Source organism: Sinohyriopsis cumingii, chromosome 1 (genome assembly GCF_028554795.1).
Source record: "Sinohyriopsis cumingii isolate HCF-2022 chromosome 1, ASM2855479v2, whole genome shotgun sequence".
Lineage (NCBI taxonomy): Eukaryota > Metazoa > Mollusca > Bivalvia > Unionida > Unionidae > Sinohyriopsis > Sinohyriopsis cumingii.
Genome location: NC_142961.1, coordinates 23,952,126 through 23,976,136, shown reverse-complemented (window position 1 = coordinate 23,976,136; position 24,011 = coordinate 23,952,126). Strand labels below are relative to the sequence as shown.

General features: G+C 33.7%; 1 protein-coding gene across 8 annotated transcripts in view; it reads right to left on the bottom strand.

The window, feature by feature from the left end:
• The window catches only part of LOC149806557 (uncharacterized), a 176,359-nt gene that overhangs the window by 148,089 nt on the left and 4,259 nt on the right, over positions 1 to 24,011 (bottom strand). For 7 of the 8 annotated variants that reach the window (XM_089954591.1, XM_089954603.1, XM_089954597.1 and 4 more), the window contains exons 2-4: positions 10,245 to 10,354; positions 9,647 to 9,736; positions 1,599 to 1,772 (exon numbers count right to left, since the gene is read on the bottom strand). In XM_089954591.1, the coding sequence (XP_089810717.1) occupies positions 1,599 to 1,772; positions 9,647 to 9,736; positions 10,245 to 10,346 (366 nt within the window). In that variant the 5' untranslated portion in view covers positions 10,347 to 10,354. Of the gene's footprint in view, positions 1 to 1,598; positions 1,773 to 4,158; positions 4,324 to 9,646; positions 9,737 to 10,244; positions 10,355 to 24,011 lie in introns of all 8 variants that reach the window. The other variant, XM_089954581.1, reaches the window with a different exon arrangement.

Genomic DNA, 24,011 nt, shown 5'->3' with positions numbered 1-24,011 from the left:
AGAATTAGAGCAAAAACAGTCAGTGTAAAAGAAAAGTATGATCTCAGTATGAAAATCTGGCCAATTTTCAACCCAAATTTAGTAGGTATATACATCTTAGTGTACAAGAAATCAATGGATATGTCCATGGATTTAGACAAGCATGACTCCACTGATGTCAGCAAATTAATAATGGACAATTTCACTGAGTTACAGTCTAATAAAACAAATTAATAATGTATAATTTTACTGAGTTACATAATGGCCTAATAAAACAAATTAATAATATATCATATTACGGAGTTATGGCCTAATAAAACAAAATAACTTAAGATCTTTTTAGTCCCTTCCTACTAGCATGGTGAAAGTAATTTAGGCAGCCCTAATAAAATAAGGTCTAGAAGAATTTGGAGATGTAAATTACATTTAAAAGACATTCTTTGAAACAGATATTCACTAATAATGATTGTATATGGAATAATCCGACTTTTCCCCACAACAACAAATGCAACTCTTTTTTGATAAAAAAATGCCATTATCATTGTTCTTATTATTATGCTATTGCCATTGCCCTAATAATTTTGCCATTGCCAATGCCCTTATAATACTGCTGTTATCATTGCCCTTATAATTATGCCATTATGATTACCATTAAAATTATGCTGTTATTGTTATACTTACAATACACTGTTATCATTACTCTAATAATTATGCTTTCATTTATTGTCCTATATATTATGCCTTTATCATTGCCCTCATAATTATCCAATTATAACTGCCATTGTAACTATGCAATTATCACTGCCCTTATACTAATTATGTTATAATTGCCTTTAAAATTTCGCCATTTTCATTACTCCTATAATTATACTATTACCATTTCCCTTATAATTAGGCCATTACCATTGCCCTTATAATTTTGCTGCATTGTTACCCCTATAAATTATGCCATTATGATTGCCCTTATAATTTTGCCATTACTATTGCCCTTACAATTTTGTCATTATCTGTGATTTTATAAATATGCCATTATCATAGCCTTATAAATGAAGGTACCCTGAGCTGCCCTTTTCTGTCTCTATGAAAATTATTGGACAAGCATGTATCTTGGAAAATTGTGTTGTTGTACTTGACTGCACAAAACTTAACTCTGCCCATTTTTTTGTAATTAGTTAAAAGGTCTAATATGCACAGAAGAAACTAGTGTGACAGTAGCTCACATATTCCTTTGTCAAAGTAAATGTTCTGTTTCTATACAGAAAGAATTTGGTCAAAATATCTAACATTTTCATTGTAACCTATAAGGCTTCTTAAAGATTCATGAGGATGTTTTGACATGGTTGCACTAATGTCATATATTTATGAACAATGTCATAGTGTGAGCCCTTATTGACAGATCCTGCTCATAAATAACCTTTATACCTTATGATATATAGATGTAATTTTTATTGTATACAGCATCACTATCCAAATTTTAGAACTATGTGGTTTGTAGGACATGATAGACTCATACTTGGTATCCATGAACAAAAGTAAAATTAGGATGACATCAAGCAAATAAGCATTATACAGCGAACAACATACTATACATGTGGTGTCCAACACTCTATAAATGCTACCTTCTTTAGGTAATTCTTGTAATCCTGATGACGTTCCTGGCTGAGCTTTTCCTTCACTAAGTCATAATTCCCAAGGGGAAGACCCCTTTCTGGTGAATCCATTCTATAGTAAACTGCCTGCTTTGTTGAAGACTGTTTTGAATTTGCAGAGGACTGTTTCGAATTTGCAGGGGACTGTTTTGAATGACATCGTTGAGTAAGTCAAATAAGCAAAGGAAATCATTTCTATAACTTTCTTAAAGCCAATAATAACACTTAAATAAAACATTCTTTGTTTCAGTGCCTGGAACTACCATGAAAATAAGACCAAAGGACTCTGCTTATACTGTGTCTAATTAATGGACCATTGTTTCTGATCAAATCTGAAATAATGTATATCCATTTAAACATGCTGATGAGCATTCCACAATCTTTAATTCTAACCAAGACATTATTTTTTTTGATGATTTATATATAAGTTATTAACCAAATCATCAAAGAAATGGGCAGCAAGCTGTACACTTTTGATCTCCACACATTAAGATCTAGAACATTATGGAACAGTTTTGAGGGGCTGGGACAATACTGGCTATATGTACATCCCATCTTACTGCCATCTGAGGCTGTAAAACTAACATGTTTGTTATTAAAACATCTCCAAGAATGTGCAACCATCTACCTTGAAAACACTGCAAAAAGATTTTGTTTAATCAAGACATTTATATACATGTGTAACCCAATTTTGAAATTAAAATGTATTGCTTTGGAGTCACTAATTTTCATGAGGTACCAATTTTTCATGTGGTACCATTATTTGAGGGATGGGGTACCAATTTTTGTGGGCATCAATATTTCATGGAGTACCAGTTCTGTTGATTTCATGGTCAGTAAAACCATGAAATTCAAACATCAAACAATGGTTTTTAAGTGAAAACAATAGGACTCTTTCCCGAATCTATGAATTTGAGCACTGATGAAAATTTCCTTTTTATCTGTGCAAAATTACCATGTATATTCACTAACAAGTTGAGTTCAACTGCAAACTGCATATACCCAGATCTGCTATTGTAGAATCCACTGGTAGATATTGGTTAATGCAGTTTGCTGGGAGTAATCATTGGAACAAACAAAACAGACCTTAATCTGCCAGCACTTTATGCGATAGCAGTATAGAGTCTCTGTTCTTTGTAGCTCGACATGGCTTGTACACATGTATATACAGTTCAAAAATTAATACCCATGAAAATAAATGATTACAGAGTAACACAAACTGAAAAATTTTGATAATGTTCACCTACCGGTATGTTATTAATTTTTTCTGTCTGCCATAGGTTAATTTAGTGAACATTCAAATACACTTTTAACTTTAACGTTGAATATGAAGGTTCCTGGCTAACATGAAATATAGATGGATGTATCATGTACATGTATTCAAAGCATTATCCATTCTAGGTAAATAAAGACATTTCTATGCACAGGAAGTCTATGTCTAGCTGATAGTTTAGAGCTGAACAGAGGCTAAAAATAGAATCTTGAGAGCTGATAGTTTACCTTTTTGAGAATTTCTTCATATCAGGTATTTTTTAATGACTGAAACAAAACACTTCCAAAAATTTGGATACCAGTGTACAGGATAAGTGTCATCAAAGTGAGAGAAAGAAACTTGTCAATTATTACCTAAATATATACATTATTATTAATATGACTATGTAAATATAAAATATTGGTATTAAGTACAGTCTATCAAGAACCTCCCAGTATTCAGTAGGCCAAGGACCTTTCAATGCTCAATCTGCCAAGGACTTCCCAATGCTCAATCTGCCATGGACTTCCAAATGCTCAATCTGCCATGACTTCCCAATGCTCAATATGCTTTTTATTGCTCAGTCATGTTAAATTAATGTTTCTGGATAAATCTGATATGAAGAAATTACACTACCTACATCAAATGCAAGAACAATTAGATTTGTATGAGTACAGAATAAATACAGATTTGGTATGCATGCTGTCATTTTGGATACATTAACAATACATATACTAAGTGCAGTTAGGCCATGTCTTAGCTACTGGTTGTTAATCATCACAAAACTATGTGAAATAAGAATATATATATATATATATATATATATATATATATATATATATATATATATATATATATATATATATATATATATATATATTCAAATCATTACAGTTTTGACAGGACTTAAATCTGTAGAAGCTCCTGCTAAAAATAGCAAAATGATGACAATAATATTTTGGCTAGCTCTTAAAATTTTAATTGTTTATTAGTAACCACAGAAATCAGCAAATTTATTGCATGACAAATAAAAGTAAATTCACTATGAAACAATTGGGAACAATAGTGAGTAGCTGAGACATGGTGAATATGCTCTTTGATGCTACTCCTTTCAACAGACTGGTACCTGAAAAACTACAAATTAGTCATGAAAAGACGCTACTTAAAAGATTAGAGAGCCATGCAAAAACAACCAATCAACATGCAGTACATCTCCTCAGTCCTGATTAGTAAATCTGCCAAATCACCCTGACCAATCAAATCCATGTAATGGATCACCTGTTCAGTTTCCTGCAGAATCTGATCATACTTTTGGTCATATTTACGATCCATTCTTTGTTGCTGGACTTCGCGCTTCGCTGGCGACTTTGGCATTGCGCCAGGTGGGGGCAGAAATGGGTTCTCAATGTGTTCATCACCAGGTTTCTGATATTGCTGTCCAAACTATGAATAATTATGCAGAATATTCAATTGTTTCAAGTTAATATTCCCATACTATCTCCAGCAAATTAAATTTTGTAGGAAAAATTTCAAAATGGTATGTCAAGATAAAACCAATAATAAACTTTGTTAAGTCTGTTGTGAAATTATTATGAAATATATCACACATGAATTCTTGTTTCCAAAACAGTCACATTCATACAAGACAATTATGTCATGGATTTCAATGCATGAAAAAGTTATAATATATAATTTATTTATTCTACTTTTTAGTGCATTTAATTTCAGTTTTTAAGATTTGGAAAAAAAAGAATAAAAGTGCAACATGAACTTAACAAAACTTTGTTCACCATGGAGCACTAATATCAATGATGACATACCAAGAGAAGACTTTTAAAAATTTTGCAAATATTCTCTGAAATATATATGTCATAACTATTTCAAAACATACACATGTTCTTCATTTCCAAAATAAGATTTATCAAATTATCATATATACTCACTTATAAGTCAAATCCAACTACAAACTGCACAGACCCAGAACTGCCATTGCATAAAATTTTCAAGAAGATCTTGGTCTGTGCTGTTTGGAGTAATCAGTAGAACAAACAAATGGACCTCATCGAAAGGCACATTATGCTACGGCAGATCAGGATCTTTGTTGTCTGCAGTTTGACTCAACTTGTAAGCGAGTATATATGGTATACCACTTTAATTTAGGAAAGGACATCTCTATTGGACAGTAAAATTTTGCTACTGATTATTCATACAACATGTGACAGAACTGATAAGTCGACTTAAGAAAAAGTAAGAAGATTTGCAAAATTTAGTCTGGAGTTTTTACTTCAAAAGAGGGAGGATTTTCAATGAGAATGGTGAATTTTCTTTGCAGCCCATGTCTTTAATTTTCTTATCCCAATGTGGACCCAAAGCTTGGATCACTATGTGAGTAGTTTTCCTCGATTTCATCTGTTTGTATAAGAACTTTTGTGCAATTTCGAAGTCAGGGAACATTATTGTAATTAGATCTGAACAATTATCTGCTACCTTAAACTGGAGATTATGTTCAGCTATATGGTTGGCAAACAGTATCTTGGCATGTATATATTTATCCACATTTGATGTGAACATGGATTTCAGTGATGGCATACTCAAGCAAGAGCTAACCCCACACACACACTACATTTTAATATTGGTAATACGTACATTACCTGTCACTATTGCATTGTGGGAGGCTGATGGCCACAAAACTGGTATATAAATGATATAATCAACATTAAATTAGGACTGCCCACTTCTGTAAGCTGTCATCAGTTTGGGCCATCATGTGCCACAACTATTGGCCCAAAAGAAAATATGTCTGTGCTCTGCTGTACCAAAAACTAAAGGTACAAGGAGGAGAAAGTAGTATGTGAATGTAAAAAAAATGCAGATCTATTAACATCCTCCATCGACAAATGAGTTAGATAGGCCCACAGGGTAGCAAATGCTCAGACTTCAAATGAAATGTCCTTCTCAGTAAGGGATTGATAAGTATTTGTGATCATGAGGACATTCCACCTGGAAATGGTACAAGCTGAACTATCAGCAGAGTCCTTAAGAGGAAGGAAAATATACTTCCTACCTTTTTCTCCCCTTTCAGAAGCAGCCACATAGAACTGCAAAACCCTAACTGGATGTAAGTGTCTATCTGGATCATCCCCAGTGCAGACATAGCTTGATCACTACAGGGAGTGGACCTACCAAAGCAAACAGTAAACAACCTTTTCTGCAGACAAAGCACTAAGTTTGTTCCTTCATCTCACTGATGCTAATGAGAAATGAAAAACTATTCGAAGGGTAAGGCTCTCTAAAGAAGTTTCACCCACTGATTGATATGGGGGAGGTGTGTGTGACTATAAAAACAATGTGCATGGAAGATTCCATCTTGGAATGAGAGTAAATAACTGGTCTCTGCAGCTCTAAATACCCAATAAGATTGGAAATGTGAGGGTCCAAACCAATGGCCAACCCTTTCGAAAACTTGAGCAGGCTGGATAAAGCTGCCCCATAGCCCTTACAAGTAGAGACCAAACATTCCCTCTCTTCAAATGGGAAATAGAAGAAAGTCTGTTATCTAGGAATATGTTTCCTACAGCACCAAATGCAAAAGATTCTCCACATTGCATCATAGACCTTGGACACGGACAATCCCCTGGCCTGAACAATACAATTAGCATCAAAAGCTATCCTGGCAGATAGATTGCTCAAGATGAGCCAAGCTTGAAGGTGAAGAATCTGCAGGATGTTGTGCACAAGAGACCATATGCAACAGAAGGTCCCACCTTCAAGACAACAACCTGAACTGTTCTACCAACAGGCTGACTACTGAAATGAGCTTAGCAGTGGAGATCCTGATTTTGTGGAACACTAGTAGAATCATTACAAATGGTGGAAAGGTGAAAGCAAACAAATGATCCCACTTCAAACTGAGGGCATCCTAAGCCTACAGGAAACTGGTATGGGACCATGGAAAGGTATTGTGTTGACACACCCCTCTATGACTACAGAAACAACCTTTATTTCTTATTGTTAATGTGGATGATAGATTCTTCCAGGGATCATTAACCCTGGAGAAGTATTCTCTCTGGATCCAAATGAGTGCCCAAAACTGGAACCTGACATATCCATGAAGAGATGGGAGAGTTGTTATTTTGTGTGTGTGTGTGTGGGGATATGGAGACTCTGGTCTGAAACCAGTCTTGTCTCTTCCACCAACTAAAGAAATTGTGAAAATCCTTTTGCTGTTAGGGGATTACTTTGCAGTTTCTAGTTCACCAAAAGGAGTAACTGCAGAGGGCAAAAGTGCAGTCTTCCTAAGGGAACCAGGTCTGCCATAGAGTTCAAGGTCCCCAGAAGAGACTGATATAGGTGAACTTGACAACCAGGTCATGGCTTTCAGTGCTTTCAACAGAGCCTGTATCCTGTCCACTCTGTCCCGTGGAATACAAACTAAGCCTGTCCATGAAGAAATTCATCCCCATGTATATAAAGTCTTGAGATGGAATGAAATATGTTTCTCTCAGTCAGGTAAAAGGTCAAGCCAGGTCACTAAAGACAATGGCATGCCAGAACATGACTTAGGTTCTAAGTGACCATTGTGATCCAACCAGTCACTGAGGTACTGTGGGATCGATATCTCCAGTGATCTTAGGTGGAAGGTTACTACTTCTGTAACACTGGTAAATGCTCTTGGTGTGGAGTATAGGCCATATGGCAGAGCATGCAAATGGAAGACCTTGGTGTCTAAGCATCTGGGATCCAGAATTTCCTTTTTTTAGTCATAGTGCTGAATGTTGGCATGCCAGACTCATTGACTAAAAGGATGAGCCTAGGTCAGCTATTGTGGTGTCCTTGGGCAAGGCCCTTTACTCCAATTGCCTTGGCACTAAATAACCTACTTTCCTCCTCCCACTGAATGCGCAAATGGCTCTTGGAGAAGGTCCCACACCTTGCTGGGCCAGAAACAGCAAATCAGACAACTGTCTGTCCATCTATAACCTGTACATAATAGGCATGTGGTATTGGCCTTCTTATGCCTGCATTTTCCAATACTTTGTTTCAACATTCCAGAAAGAAAATCTGGAAACAAGAATATATAACAGCATACTCTGAGAATGTGGAAAATGTAAGCCCTTATACAAAAAGTCACACTTTGTATAGAAAACAATACTTTGCCTGCTACCAAAGTATTAGGGTGAAAATGAGTGATGTGAGATCTGTAAACCCACCAGTCCAAGATAGAATACTGAATCCAACTATGCCAATAAGGGTTCAAAGATGATCACTGAGTGGTGTGAGATCTGTAATCACACAAGTCTAACATACATGTTTGAACCTGAGTATGCCATTAAGGATTATAAGATGATGACTGAGTGGTGTGAGACCTGGAACACACTAATTAGAATAATGTACTGGACCCAATGGTCTACTACAGATCCGAGGGAGTGAGATTAGATTCACTAAATAAATGATAATAGTGATACAGAGAATACTACTTCTAAGAATTGGATATTATTTTTAAAAGAACAGCATAGATGATAATGACACACAAAACAAAATCTGGTTCAAGATCCCTTATGAAAAGTTCAATGTAAAGTATAAAATGGGGTTAACTATTTCCTAGAAAAAAGGAACATCTGGCAAGGAGTATAAGATTCTGGCAAGGAATGAAGATGAACCCCAAGCTAGAATACACAAAGAAACTTATGAATGAATGGATCAACTGCACACCATAGAGGGGTAGGGGTAGTTATAAAACAGGACACTGCCTGAAAACTGCATCAAAACTCTCAAGAGAGTTTGGATTTGGATCCAACAGAAAAAAGGAAAGGAATAAATCCTGAGAAATTATGGACTATGTATAGAATAGTCCAATGCATGTTTAAGCATGATACCAAGGTGTAAATTCTGCAGAGTGACAATGCATGTGCAATATTTGTAAGTGGTGTCCAGAAAAGAATGATGACTATGGCACATGTGCCAATGACTTGGGCACCACACTGGGTCTGTGTTATATTCTGGTTTCCTTCCAGAATTCTCCATGGAGTTTTATCCAAGGCAGAATGAATTCTATGAGCAAAGGTAATTCCATCCCACAATATAAAGATGCATGATACCAAAAGGTGATGTGTTACTGATATTAAAATTGGTATTTGCTTTCAATCATAAAATAAGAAACAAGATGAATCAAATCTTCACTTTATTTTCATTCTTATCATCCCATTTATTGTTTGTTTTGGATAATAATCTGAAGATAATACCGGTATGAAGCACCAAACATTCCAATTATCCAAACTATTATAAAATAAAAAAATTAACGGCACCCAAACTGACTTGTGCTGTGCAATTTTTTTTGTGTTGTTTGATTACCAACACCCCCAAAACCAAATTCAAACAGCTAAATGGCTGATGCTTGATAGTTAAGCAAATCAAAACAGAGACAATATTACATCAATATGTTCTTAGTATTCAGACAATGGTCTTTAAAAAAGTAGTCAATTTGGAATTAAGACATGCAGACAAATTTAAATAGTAACAGTATAAAATAAAATAGACTGTTGTCTCAATGTGAATAAATCAACATGAAAAATGGAGTTAAAGAATTAAAAATCCAAAATAAACAACAAGACTTTTGGAAACATTTCTTAAGATGAAAATGAAGTTAGCATCCAACAATTCTGTGGATAAATGAACTCCCTTCAGTGAGATGCTAAACTATCATGCTTGAAACATGAAACTCAGATTGCATTGATAATTAAATATAAAATCTTATATTATTATTTACCCTTTCTAAATATCTTTGGTAATCTCTGTGCCTCTCATCGCGAAGCTGAGAACGTCTATCCTCAACACCATTATTGCTTAGTGGTAAACTCTGGGGGAAAAAAAGAGCAATTCCAAAAATTACTGTATATGATTGTAATCACCTCCATGTTACCGTTTTTAATGTCATAAATAATTATTTCAGTTTTGGGAAAATTATTTGTCATCACAATCAGTATGCATGTTCCATACAAAGTTGGAAACATGCATGTCATTATTTTCAAATGAATGACCTGGTAGTAATTTAGTACATTTTACATGCAAAACAACAGCAGTAGATTTGCCAACATTTGATTGAAGAGTGTGAAAATGTAATCACTGAGTCTCAAGTACCAATAAATTACTAAACAAATTATTGACTTATGTTCATAGTATTTTTTTAAACTGAGAAGCTTGATAAATAAAGATAAGAAATGCTGAAATAAACAGCAATTAAACTTTAGTTTGTGCATAAAACACTGAGTGCACTCGAAGTCACTATAATGGCACCTGAATTTATAGTTCTTCAGATTTATCATGTTACTGGTGCTTAGATGCAATTATGTCGAAATAAAACTTACAGTTGCAAACACTGCAGCTTTATCATTGTCATAGTATCTCTGTTTGCGGTCCTCCATAAATCTCTTCAAGTCAGGGTCCTGTTCCATTGTCAAAGTTGCCATTTTTTTATCTGTCAAAAAATAGAGAATAATTAAATGTCATTCAAATAAATGCTAACATCAACTAAACACATTTATGCAGCTTTAAATGTGATTCTCATATTATGTTACACTATAATTTACAAATAATAAAACTAAAACTGTATGGTCTTTCCTTAAATATGTCCCAATAATAATTTAATTTACATACTGGTAAATGACACAACTATTCCATCACTCATAAAAGCTAAAATAAACTTTGCCTGAAAGCCAGTTATAGGTACTCTAATTTTGCATGAAGACTTAGACACAATTTAGGAGTTAAAACTCAGAAAAACACAAGAAAAATGTTCAGAATGTACTGGTACAGGGTAAAAAGTATTTTGTCCAACAGACTGTGTGGTATAGTATATTTCATGACATACTAACATGTCCTGTTTCATAATTCTACAGTCAGTGGTTCCTGTTAACTTAAACTATACAAAGAACTTAATGCAAACAAGTGGAGAATAAAATATACATCACAGTGAGCTAGTTTTGTATGAACAGGGTTGTACACTTTCCTAAGTATCGATATGTAGTAAGATAATTTTTATGTTTATGTGAGGCTAACCTCAACACAAATCAAAGGAGCAAGAAGTAGAGATTACAGTGACCTACATTTGTCTGAAGGGTACTATGTTCCCACTGATTTAAATGACATAGTTCTATAAAACGTTTTGTGTAAGAAAGTGAACAAAACACAGAAACATTAACTTAAGTGTGGATGATGAGCAGACAAACTGAAGGAAAGACTTCATAGTTCTATACATTTAAACTGTTTTGCAATCAAGCCAAAACAAAATTATACAACAGTCTGATTTTTTTTTCTGAAGAAAGAGTTTTTTGTGTGACCCTGTTCTTCCATATTTGACTTAAAATCTAAAAAGATGTACGCTGACCAATCAAATGGCTGTTTTTTCACATTTTCAGTACAAATTTATTGCCTGGAGTAACATTTATTCTGGAAATGTCAAGTATGATTTTATGACAGAGTGATCTGAAGAAAACGTGAAATGTGGTAAAAATAGACACCAAGTTTAAATACAACACTATTAATCTTTTATAATGAAAATAGCTCAATGATCAACATATATTTATGACTTGGAAAGTTTACACATAGGTTTATCTGGTCAGGTTTGTTTGGTCAGGTAGTACAGTGATTATCAATCTCCTAGTAACAACCTTCCCCAGTCTTGAAGTCCTTAAGACTCTACCATGTTGTTTACCAAATAACTGTCTGTTACAATGATCTTGTATCTTAAGATTCTACCATACTGTTTACTGAATAACGGCCTGTCACAATGATCTTGTATCTCAACATTCTACCATGTTGTTTACCAAATAACTGCCTGTCACAATGATCTGGTGTAGATGCCAGCAACATGAGAGATGGGTTAGTTTAGTACCATATATACTTACTTATAAGTTGTTCCAATTGCAAACAACATAGACCCTGTTATGCTCACATGTTATGCAATGGAAAGATCTGGGTCTCTGCAGTCTGCAGCTGGACTTATTGTCTTGCTTCCCAACAAAAATGTGAATATATATTCTTAGTAAATCTGAGCAACATAAATGCAGTCACTGTTTGAAAGGTTACAAGGATCAGGCTTTCTAAGTAAACTACCAATGAATGTTTACACAGTTGGATTAATTGTGTATTGCAGCCTGGATTTCTTGTTTACACAACTTTGTTGATTTCCTAAATGCCTGAAAAACACTTCTTACAATGTCCTGTAATTATACAAAATTATCCATGACATAAGGGGCTTTATTTCCTTAAAACATGTGTGACAAGGAAATGAACATCCAATTTGTATCCAACCGTATTCAGGACTATCTTTGCACAATAGTGAATGAATGTAAAATGGAAAATGATTAACAGAACATTTCAAAATTGGGAAAGACATTTTATCAAACTTGGCAAAAGTGCTAGTACACGTATAATCTATTCATTTATTCACCTTTTAATTAATTTCTATGAAACAAATTTCAAGGTTCCCAATTAATTTTGTTGTAAGCACATTCAATCTCATATACATGTATAAAGAAGAAAAACAAAGCAATCGTGTATTTGAAACATTTTAGAAAGTTCATGCTGTTTTGTGATGCACATAATGGTCACCTGCCTTAAGCGGTCACTTCTCATATCGTACCAATATCTCATCTTTCCCACTGGTTATTTTCACTTAGATTTTACACATTTTAAAAAGCCACTTCCCTCAAGCAAAAACAATTTGCTATGTGCTCTCTACTGAACTTTATTAAAAAATAATTGAACTTCCAATCAATACTCACAGAAGCAATTATACAATCATATATCAAGCCAAACATTTTATCAAGATTCCCAAGGAGACACACATTCTGTCTGGATAGCTGATAATAATATAAAGAAGATATCTGTGTATGTTATACCATAAGCAAGGTTACATTTTAACACATGTGTATGTTATACCACAAGCAAGGTTACCCTTTAACACATATGTATGTTATACCACAAGCAAGGTTACCCTTTAACACATATGTATGTTATACCACAAGCAAGGTTACCTTTTAACACATGTGTATGTTATACCACAAGCAAGGTTACATTTTAACACATGTGTATGTTATATCACAAGCAAGGTTACATTTTAACACATGTGTATGTTATACCATAAGCAAGGTTATATTTTAACACATGTGTATGTTATACCACAAGCAAGGTTACATTTTAACACATGTGTATGTTATACCACAAGCAAGGTTACATTTTAACACATGTGTATGTTATACCACAAGTAAGGTTACCCTTTAACACATGGGTCTTATGCCAAAAGCTAGGTAACACTTCAACATATGTGTCTGTTATATCACAAGCAAAGAAACACTTTAATACATGTATATGTTATACCATAAGCAAGGTCACACTTTAATACAAATAATAATAATAATAATAATAATAATAATAATAATAATAATAATGACTCTATTTATAGAAGAAGCTCATCTGGTCAACTGACCAAACTTTGAAGAGGCCTTTGAAGAGGCCTTCTACAATGACATTTGTACAAATAAGTTGTTCCAGTTGCAAACAACATGTAGGTAGGTAGGTAGGTAGGTAGATAGATATATAGATAGATAGATAGATAGATAATGCACAATTTTTACAAGATGAGGTGTCTTTACACAATTGATCTACTGCTACAATAAAATATGTACAAGTCTTCAAGGATGAGTACATACAGGATTCATATGAATAGTAGTTAGTTTACATATGTATAACATTATATGTGAGTACATTATAACAATGTTGTAAAAAGTAGTAGTAGTACTGAATAAAACAAAATCATACAAATTATAGTTTCTGTAGATGTTGACAAAGAAGCTTTTTAAAACTTGGCATCAATCAGCTGACTTTATAAAATTCTGAATTTGGTTTAGGTAAATATAGCTTGTTGTTTAAGATGGATCTTAGTTCATACATATATACATTTTTTTACAAATTTAAAATTACATTTAAGATAATCAGGAGCCAAACAATGTAAGGATTTATAGACTTGTAAACCCTTCTGAAATTGAGTTCTCTGCAGAAATGGGATCCACTTTAGGGTTTTAAAAAGACTTGATGGTGTATCTAAATCAGCATCGAGAATAACTCTAGCTGCTCTTATTTGAAATTTCAGTAATCTTTCCTGATATTCTGTATCACTATTACCCCAGACAGAACAACAATATTCTAGGTGTGAAATGATCTATGCATTTATGTGTATGCTACACCATAAATACAGTTAAACTATAACATGTGTATGTAATACCATAAGCAAGGTTACACTTTAGCATATATGTGTATGTTATACCATAAGCAAGGTTACATTTTCAATAGTACTCTGCTAATGTTAAGTACTCTGTTAATGTTAAGTACTCTGTTAATGTTAACTATACAATTTACATTCAACCTGAAACAAATACATCAAATTTATAAATATCTGAAGGTGGAAGTTTCACCATTGAGGACACTAATAATAATAATAATAATAAAAATAATAACTGAGAAGTAAAAGAAAGTTAAAATTCTTTTTGGAAATGATCTTGGTAGCTTATTTCCCTTACCTGATACTGATAATAAATTATGTCTATAAAAATACTACAGAAAGCCTTATGAAATATTGAAGAAATGGGGGTGGGAGGGATGAAGGGTAGGTATAGTTAGCCAGCCTGTGGTATTATCAAATATTGACTTTGGAGTGCGTGGTGATAGATAGGTATAGTTAATGAGCCTGTTGTATCAGGAAATACTGACTTGGGGTAGGGGTGGGAGTGGGGGAGGGGGAGGGGAGAATTTAGGTTTATGTACATGTACAGTTGGCCATCCTGTGATATTTAATATTTGTGTTCATTAATGATGATAACTTGATTAAAATTGTACATTCTGAAAATATGTTTTGATTTAATAGCAATGTGCACTTGTGACACTGGCTGCCATAACAATGTACAGTCATGAATTTGATTTCACTACATGTGATTGAAAAATTGTTAAAGCTACTTTAAAAATCCAAATTACACACACACACACTCACTATATGTGCAATCAAAAGATAGTATTTCTTTCCATCCAAACTACTGTATCTTTCACAAATAATTTTTCTAAAAATAAACACTTCCAAACATTTTAATATTTTTTAAAATTCAACAGAATCTGGAATATTGTCTTTGACAGACAACATGAACGTGAAATGGGACCACACCATCTAAATTTGAGTTTCTTTACGGTTGTGAGAAGTACTTCCTATGGTCCTATGGCACCTTGAATTCTAATGCACTCCTCTACATTTGACATATGATCTAAGTATGAGTACACAAAGAGTGTAAAGACCTTTATAAACCATGTCTGAAAACAGATGTTAAACCAACTAGTGAAAAGAAATGGAGTGAAACTTTCAATTTGAATACAGATATGTGGCATTACAAGTATCTTTTTACAATAACAAGAAACTATAAATTACGATGGTTTCATTTCTGTGTTACTCACAGAATTTTACCAATTAATTCATTTTTTACATAAAATGAAACTGTTTGATACCAATAAATGTACTTTTTTGTAAAGATTTCCTGGAAATAATACTGCATTTGTTTTGGGAATGTAATTGTTAAAAAGGCTGTGGACTGATGTGTCCCACTGGATTCAGAATAAACTGAACACAGATATTTTGCCAAGTACAAATAATGTAATATTAGGAGATACAGGTACAGATGGAATATATAAGCATCCTTTGTATTTTTGTTCTCTTCTAGCCAAATTTTAAATCTACTGATATGTATGTAAAATGAAAAGGACTGTGCCTGGATTAGAGGGGTTGACAGTTTTCTTAAAGACCACTGTAATTTGGAAAAATATATTACAGTCAAAACTGAAAACAAACATTTATTTTGATTTGGGAACCATTGGATCCATTATTCCTCAAATAAGTGTTTTATAATTTAAAAGCAAGATATTAGCTATATTGTATAATGGGTTTGTAATATATAATGTCACTTCATGCATGATCAACTGATCTGACCAGAAAGCTCTAAAATTATTGTCTAGAACTATTTTACTAATAATTATTGTATGCAAAACATGTATCATATATCTGATGTCAATTTAAAAATTAAAAATAAAAATTAAATTTTAAAAAATAATAAATTTTGCCGTAGTGAGGAAACCTTATATTTGTCAGTTATATTTGCAAACAATGCAAGTAAAATAGCTCATCTCTGATAAGATTCAAACAGACCTCTTTTCACTTGGTGACATTAGGTTTATCTTTCATGTTTTGGACATGTCCGATTTATACCATAGTCAGAAATGCTTGTTGCTTGGTATCTGGTTTCCAGTCATAAATCTAGAGGGACCAAACAACAATACACAACCATTCTGCTAAAACAGTGACTCTGTATGGGAGATACTTGAAGGATAAGACAAGTCAATAAACAGGCAATGTATATATGAAAGAAGTGCACTAACTGTTCTTGTTTCTCATAATAATATACCATATATGCTTGCTTATAAGTCAAATCAAACTGCAAACAACAAAGATCCTGATCAGAATATTAAAATATTTGACATTTTGGAATATTGCTGTTTACACTGGACCACTGTATTCTTAATAAACACAAATGCATTGACCCTACCCTCCCCCCTTTTTATGGACACAGCAAGTGCCTACCTTTGACACTGACATACCATATGTACTTGCTTATAAGACAAGTTCAACTGCAAACTGCACAGACCCAGATCTGGCAGAACTGGGTCTGTGCAGTTTGTCAGGAGTAATCAGTAGAATAAACATCACCTATACATGGTATCAAATAGAGCAATGAAATTAAAAGAGATAACTGAATCAATTAAATGTCTAATTCTACACATAAGACAGCCATGCCTAGATGAATTCAAACCAAACAAGCACTAGCTTTCCCAAAACCTTTAAGTCTCTATGCATTTAATTCAATGCTTGATTTCAAAAATACATTCAAGAAGAAGAGATAATGACAGTTCAGTGCCAAATAATGTTCCCAATGATACAACCATAATTGTTCCTGTAAGAGAAATCATTCCTAATTTAAATACTTTGTTACGAATATTACTAAAAACACTTTAAAAAGAGCACTGAAAAAAAGCAGACATACTATCAAACAATAAAAACCATAATGAATAGAATATGTTTAGAAATATTTGATGTAAAAAAATTTAAGAATATTTTTTTTCAGTGGCTGTAGGAAGAGTCAAACTGATGATCATTGCCTTTGTAGTCTATTTCGCTATCCACTGTGCTTCTGACCCCTATCACTTTCAGAGGACACAATTTCTTCAAAAATGACATGTACCATTATTAACAAGGTAAACTCTGTACCACGCATCACCAATCTGAGATTTGACATCAGGAATGGGAAAAGAGATTGAACACGTGTGAAAGTTTGTTAAACCTTATTTCATTTTCTTTTTTAATAACTCCATATTGCTAAACAAGGCACTGACAACTACTCTGCACCATAGCTTCATGTAACTAATGATAACTGTGTATTACCAATACTTTACTCCTCCTTGACTTATTATCAGTAAAGAAACTGACAATAAAAACTCTACATTCTCCTTCCAGTGATTAGAAATGCCATTATTGCCAGTAAGTTCTAATAACATTTTCTCCCCCCTCCCCCAAAAAATCAACTACAGAGCATCACAGGACACTCATACAAACTCACACTGCTTCCGAGGTAGCTGAACAGCTTATTTCTGCACACAGATAACATAAGCACTTTGGTCTTCCAAATAAATACATGAAATGAAGAGACAGTGAAAACTGATAAAATAAGTACAAAAAAATCAAGACACAGGGGTAGAAGTAGATCAGATAATCTATTTAAAGTAGAAATATTCTAGTACTTATTGAGTACTGAGCACAGTAATAACTTGCTTATAAGTTAAGCCCAATTGCAAACTGCACAGACACAGATAAGCCAGCACATAATGCACCAGCTTATCTGGGTCTTTGTAGTTTGCTATGATTAATCAGTAGAAGAAACAACACAGACCCAGATCTGCAGGTACTTATGCTATGGCAGATCAGGATATTTGTTGTTTGCAGTTTGACTCGACTTATAAGTGAGTAGTTGCAGTAGCTGTGGGTTGTTGTTGTTGTTGTGGGGTTTAACGCCATATTTCAGCACATGATAGGCTATGCAAGGCGGCCAGCATTAATGGTGGAGGAAGAACCCGGGAAAACCCCAGGAAGAACCACCAACCCACGAGAAGCTGCAGTAGCTGTGGGAGTTTGCTTTTAGTTTTCATTGCTATTATGGATAAATCAACCTACTCTACATGCTTTAGTGATCATAAGTATATTTTTCAGATTCAGCTGCATGCCCAGACTAGGCAGGTTAGTACTTTTCACAGGTTCTCTCTTACAAGTTTGTTGAATATATGTGTTTATCCAAATGCATTCTGATTAAAGTAATCACCCCCAAAAAACCTAAATGCAGATCTTGTGAATATAATCCACTAAGAATCATGCTAAATAAGACCTTTTGAAATTTCTGAATTCAACTACAGTGATATCACACAAACACATAAATATGCATATCTACATAAAACCCCTGTTGGTGTGTTAAATAAAAGAAACAACAAACAATTTAAATTTTGCAATGGTCTGCAACTGACACCCTCTGAGCCAACTGAAAAATATATATGCCCTGCCTGCACCAATATGAAACAGTAATTGAATATTCCACCATTTTGCCACTTTGGCCAATCAGGCGTGTTTTCTCATATGGATTTTGGGTACTACCATATCGCAATTGGTGAAATGGCATCCAAAATTAATTTAATTTTTAGTTTCCAGAGCCTGCATAATGTTTATTTTTGGGGGGGTTGAGTGGATCATATCAGATATGACTGTTCTGAGTTAAAGTTTAATTCATTATACACAAAAGAAAAAAACCCAGAAAACACAGGAAGTCAGCCATGGTCTACTTGTCAAGCCAGCCTGAACTGACAGTAACTTAAGAGTTGTACACATCAAGATATATCTAAATATTAGGTAATATAACTTGATGTCAAAGTGAATCTACTTTATCCTTGGATATCTAAAACAGAATCAGCTTGGGTATGTCTAAATGTAACCTGCAAAAGCATAACAAAATGGCAGCCCTTTGAGGGATGAATACTGACTGAACATTGTACTTCTTCCTGAATTTACATTCAGAATTGATAGTCATGTCATATATCTGTTACCCATCAATCAAATTCCTATTTAATGTGCTTTTAACATTTGAAAAGCACTAGTTCCAATATGACTCTATTAACAACATCTTCCTTCTAGTAGCTTTTGTAAAGATATCTATTAAAATCTATTGCTCACACCATTCTGCATGATTAGAGCTCTCATTATTATATTTGCACATGGATTCCAACCAAGTTTACACTGAATGTCTGATTGGCAAGGTCATGCTTTCCAAATCAGTAACTATAAAGTTCAATAGAAATTTCCTAAATCTTTCTAACAAGTTAGAACTGATACAAAAAGGATTTTTAGTCCCTATCAAACTCAGTGAGAAAATAGATGTCAACAGAAAAATATTTATGAGGTTTTCTCAATTGTGCCCAATATGGGTACCATATGTACACACTTATAAGACAAGTCCAACTGCAAACAGCACAGACCCAGATCTGACAACACATAATGTGCTGGCAAATATGGGTCTGTGCAGTTTGTTAGAAGTAATCAATAGAACAAACAACATAGACCTTTATCTGCAGGTGCATTATGCTATGGCAGATCAGGATCTTTGTTGTTTGCAGTTTGATTCAAATTATAAAAGAATTTAAATACATGGTATGTCACAGAAAAATAAGTAAAACAATGAATACACATGTGAAATAAATTGAGATATACATGTATTACCCTGACTAAGATACTGAAGGAACTGTAAAGAAATCAAGCCTATGTTTGTAAAACATCTATGTAACTATGCAGGGTCAAAGAATGACCTCTTTGGTTATTATAAATATTATCCAAATATGAACATGGAATAGAATATCTTAAAATAGAAAACTATTAAGCCATAAATTTGAAAATATAAATTATCCATTCAGTCATTCCATCAATTCCCATATATCAATGTTTGCTCATCATAAATAACTGTATCATGGAACTCAGATCTGATCTAAAGAACCAACAGGGCACAGCAAAAACCTTCAATATGTGTAAATCAATATATGATAGGGCAATAAGGGACTGACATACACTTCAGAATACAGTGTACCTGTCTCTGACTTAAATACAGCTTAATTATACCAATGTCTATTCCTGTCTTTACTAATAAATGGTTGAATATCTAAATTACCATATACCATATATACTTGTTTATAAGAAAAGTCCAACTGCAAACTGCACAGACCCAGATCTGCCATTGCATTATATGTTGGCAGATCTGGGTCTGTGCAGTTTGAGACCCTGATCTGTAGGTGTATTATGCTATGGCAGATCAGGATCTTTGTTGCTTAAAGTTTGATGCAACTTATAAGCAAGTATATGCCGTACATCAAAACGTTTTAAATACATAAAACTACTAAATAATTAAAGTGTATTTCTTAGGAAATCATTAGAAAATTGCATCACTATCTGCCTTAAAATGATATTATGACAGCTGGGAATCAATGAACTACAGGTCTCATGTTTAAGTCACAAAAGCTTTGTTCCTAATCGCAATCTCATGATGCAAGAACCAAAAAAGTCTTTGCTTCAATGTACCTGCACTTTTCTGACAAGGCATTAGGGACTTAAAAGTAACTTAACTCTGTTAGCCCTTATGTTTACTTTGCCAGTCTAACTGCTGTTTAAAATTAGAGCAACTTTGAAGACCTGATAGCACCAGTCCCCACTCTTGTTACATATTGCCTTATATATGAGGGAGAAAAAAAAAACATAATTTTGGACCATGTGTGTAATCCCACCTTGATCAAGGGATTGTAACACAACTATGTTACATATACTTAAAAACATCAATTATCTGGACCCAGTGAGAACATAGATTTCATCCGGATAATTAGTCATCCTGATGATTGAGTTGTGGTGTAAAAATAAAACTGTAAATGGAAATATTTGAATTAAATAGGTAAAAATAATCATACATTTGACCATATATGTATCAGTAGTTAATTCAATATTACCATTTTGTAATATTTGATATGTGTAAGGGCAAAAAAAATTTAAGCATTACAATATTATTAAGATACTTGAATTAAATACTAAAATTCATTATAAATTTTACATTGCACTTCATACAAATGGAGATTTACTCTATCTATGATGGAATGTTAACATGTGTAATGAAGGGCAAGTTTGTATGTAGTCTTGTGAATACAAGTTTCAAAGGGTTTTGGTCAAAGTAAAGGGTTTTTATCAAGGTAAAATGACAGATTCCATTCATGTGTAAGTGATTAACCTTTATCATTCATAATGTAACCACTGATCCCTGAGAGTTAATTATGTTGGCTCGTACTACAGAATGCCTTTGACTAGATCTGTATGAGTTTTTATGCATGCTTTAGTATGTTCTGGATCTTCCTATGAAAATTTGCATATTGTCATAGTAACACTTACTCACTGCTCCCTCTGCAAGCCTTAGATCAGCAGGGTTGTAAATAATCAAGATTTGTTGAAAGAAATATAACTTAAAAAATATAATTATTTTATTTAATTTGATGTTTAATAAATCTAACTCAGACTTTTTATTTTAATGTGTCTCCCACTGCCTGGTTAGAAATTTCAATCAAAAGACTTTGACAATAAGATCAGGTAACTGAACAACCATTTGTTGTGGGCAGTTGCCACTAGTACTGGTGTTGAATACATACTTTCTATATTTAGATTTATTCATTCCAAGGTCAAGTTCACTCTTGGCACTGCAAAAGCTGGAAAACTCGTATTTATTTACAAACTGTTAAACACAAAACACCTATCCTAAATCTGAAATGTGCCATGAAAATGTAGTAAATGTACTTAGATGTACTGATTTCAAATAAGTTTTAATTTAGTTGATGTGACTGTGTTAATCTTGCTATTTAATTACTTTAAAATATAACACCAAAAACTATGTATATATTCTATTCTTGTAATCAATACATTTCATTTATAAAAATCTGATTTCAATTTAGTAAAAATCTGATTAAATAAAAAATGTGACTTAATAAATTTAATTTTTTGCAACCATTCATGTCCTAGCCATTGCCATCTTTATTTTTGTTTTATAATCTGGACATGAGATGCTGATACTCTCCTTTGATGAAGTCACAGCTTCATTTTTCATCCTCTTCAGCCAGAAGACGCCAAGAATCTAACTCTGACACTTAATTTGGAAGATTTCAAGCTTCTGTGTTATTACTGTTATTATTGTCCCATATTCTGAGCTGTACAGTAGCACTCTGATGACATTACTTCAGTAAATCCTTGACTTGCTGTTGAGTACGAGTCGTTTGGACCATATGTATTTCAACATACAGAAGTTTTGATTTGCTTGGCTAATTCTGGTTGCTGCTTTGTTCTCTGAGTCTCTGGTTGTGGAGACTCTGCTTCCAAAGCATATGAATTCCTCGAACTATTGATTGGTTCATTATTCACAGTAGCGGTAACAGGATTGATGGTTTTGGGGGTTTTACACATTAGTTTGGCTTTCTTGATGTTCGCTTTCAGTCCTATCTTTTTTTTAATGGCTGTTTCACTGAGTCTATCTGTTGTTTCTTACACATGTATATGCTGACTTGAAAACTGTCCAATGTCAAGGTGTTTCAGGGATGATGCAATGGTCCACCCGATTCATCTTCTGCCATCCACAGTTGTCTCTTTTGTCAGCCAATCAACAGAAAGGGTGAAGAGGAAAGGTGCATGGATGTAGCCTTCTTTCACAACAGTGGCCCTCTTACATATATACACAGGTAAAACCCATTATAATGCAATTCATTATAACGTGATTCCGCTTATGATGCAATGGCAGCATGGCTTCCATTTCTTAATTTAAGGTAACCTCTCTTTTAACATCCTAAATACATGCTCTTGGAAAAGCCAATTATTCATATAGCTGCAAATTATGTGATCAAGAGGTTAGTTAAAACTGATGACATTGAAATTTCAATGCACATTTTCTACGGAGAAGTTTTTCAAAAAATTTGTTCACGCGATCCCGCTTATATATATGACTCATGACGTTATTTTCTGGACCCTCAGCATTGCATTATAATAGGTTTTACTTGTATATATATGAAAACATAATGAGACATCTTTATAATTCAACCCAAGCATATTTTACCTGCTGTTGATTCCCTTCCATGGATGCCAAGGGAAGGAGTAAATAACACATGATTAATATATGGACAAGTTATAGCTAAAGTGTTGTGAATTTCAACCAATTAGTTTAGGAAAACTTCAAATTATGGACCTGTAGATGGATGGACTGAAGAAGGGTATCAAAATATTCTTTTTACAAATTAGGAGGATAACACAATCCTGCACCAATATCATTAGTGGCATTTCAAAATGTCTGGGCATAACAAATATTCTACACCAATATCATTAGTAATTTTTAAAAAATGTTTTGGCATAACAAAATCACACACCTATATATACTTTAGACAAGAGAAGGCATAATTGTACTCCAAAGACACATAAAGCAATAGATGACCCATGACCTCAGGGTTGGATTGGAAATTAGATAGTTTCAAGACTTTAATTGGCAATTCAAGCACTGATTGTTCTCTTTATCATCAAACACTGACAGGATTCCTTATAATTAAGTAATAGATAGCTTGTCCTTTATTTAAGATGAGCATGCATTCAACCTGGGTAGCTTTTATCATTTTTCAGTACACATCCATCTTTGTTCATTTTAACACAGGCAACAATAGTGTCAATATTTACTGAGAGGGATGAGAATAAGAAAAGTAGTAGGGAGTCCAATGGCATGACCTGGACAATATCAGGAACAAAACTGAACCAATGTGTGGTAGTGCTGAATGTGTGTGACTTGGATTTTCAACATAGCTTTAACAATATGAGTCACATTGATGTCTGCACTGTGGTAGTTATAGTAACGTCTAGCACTGTGATATCAAGTAACAGACATGTGGTATCATGT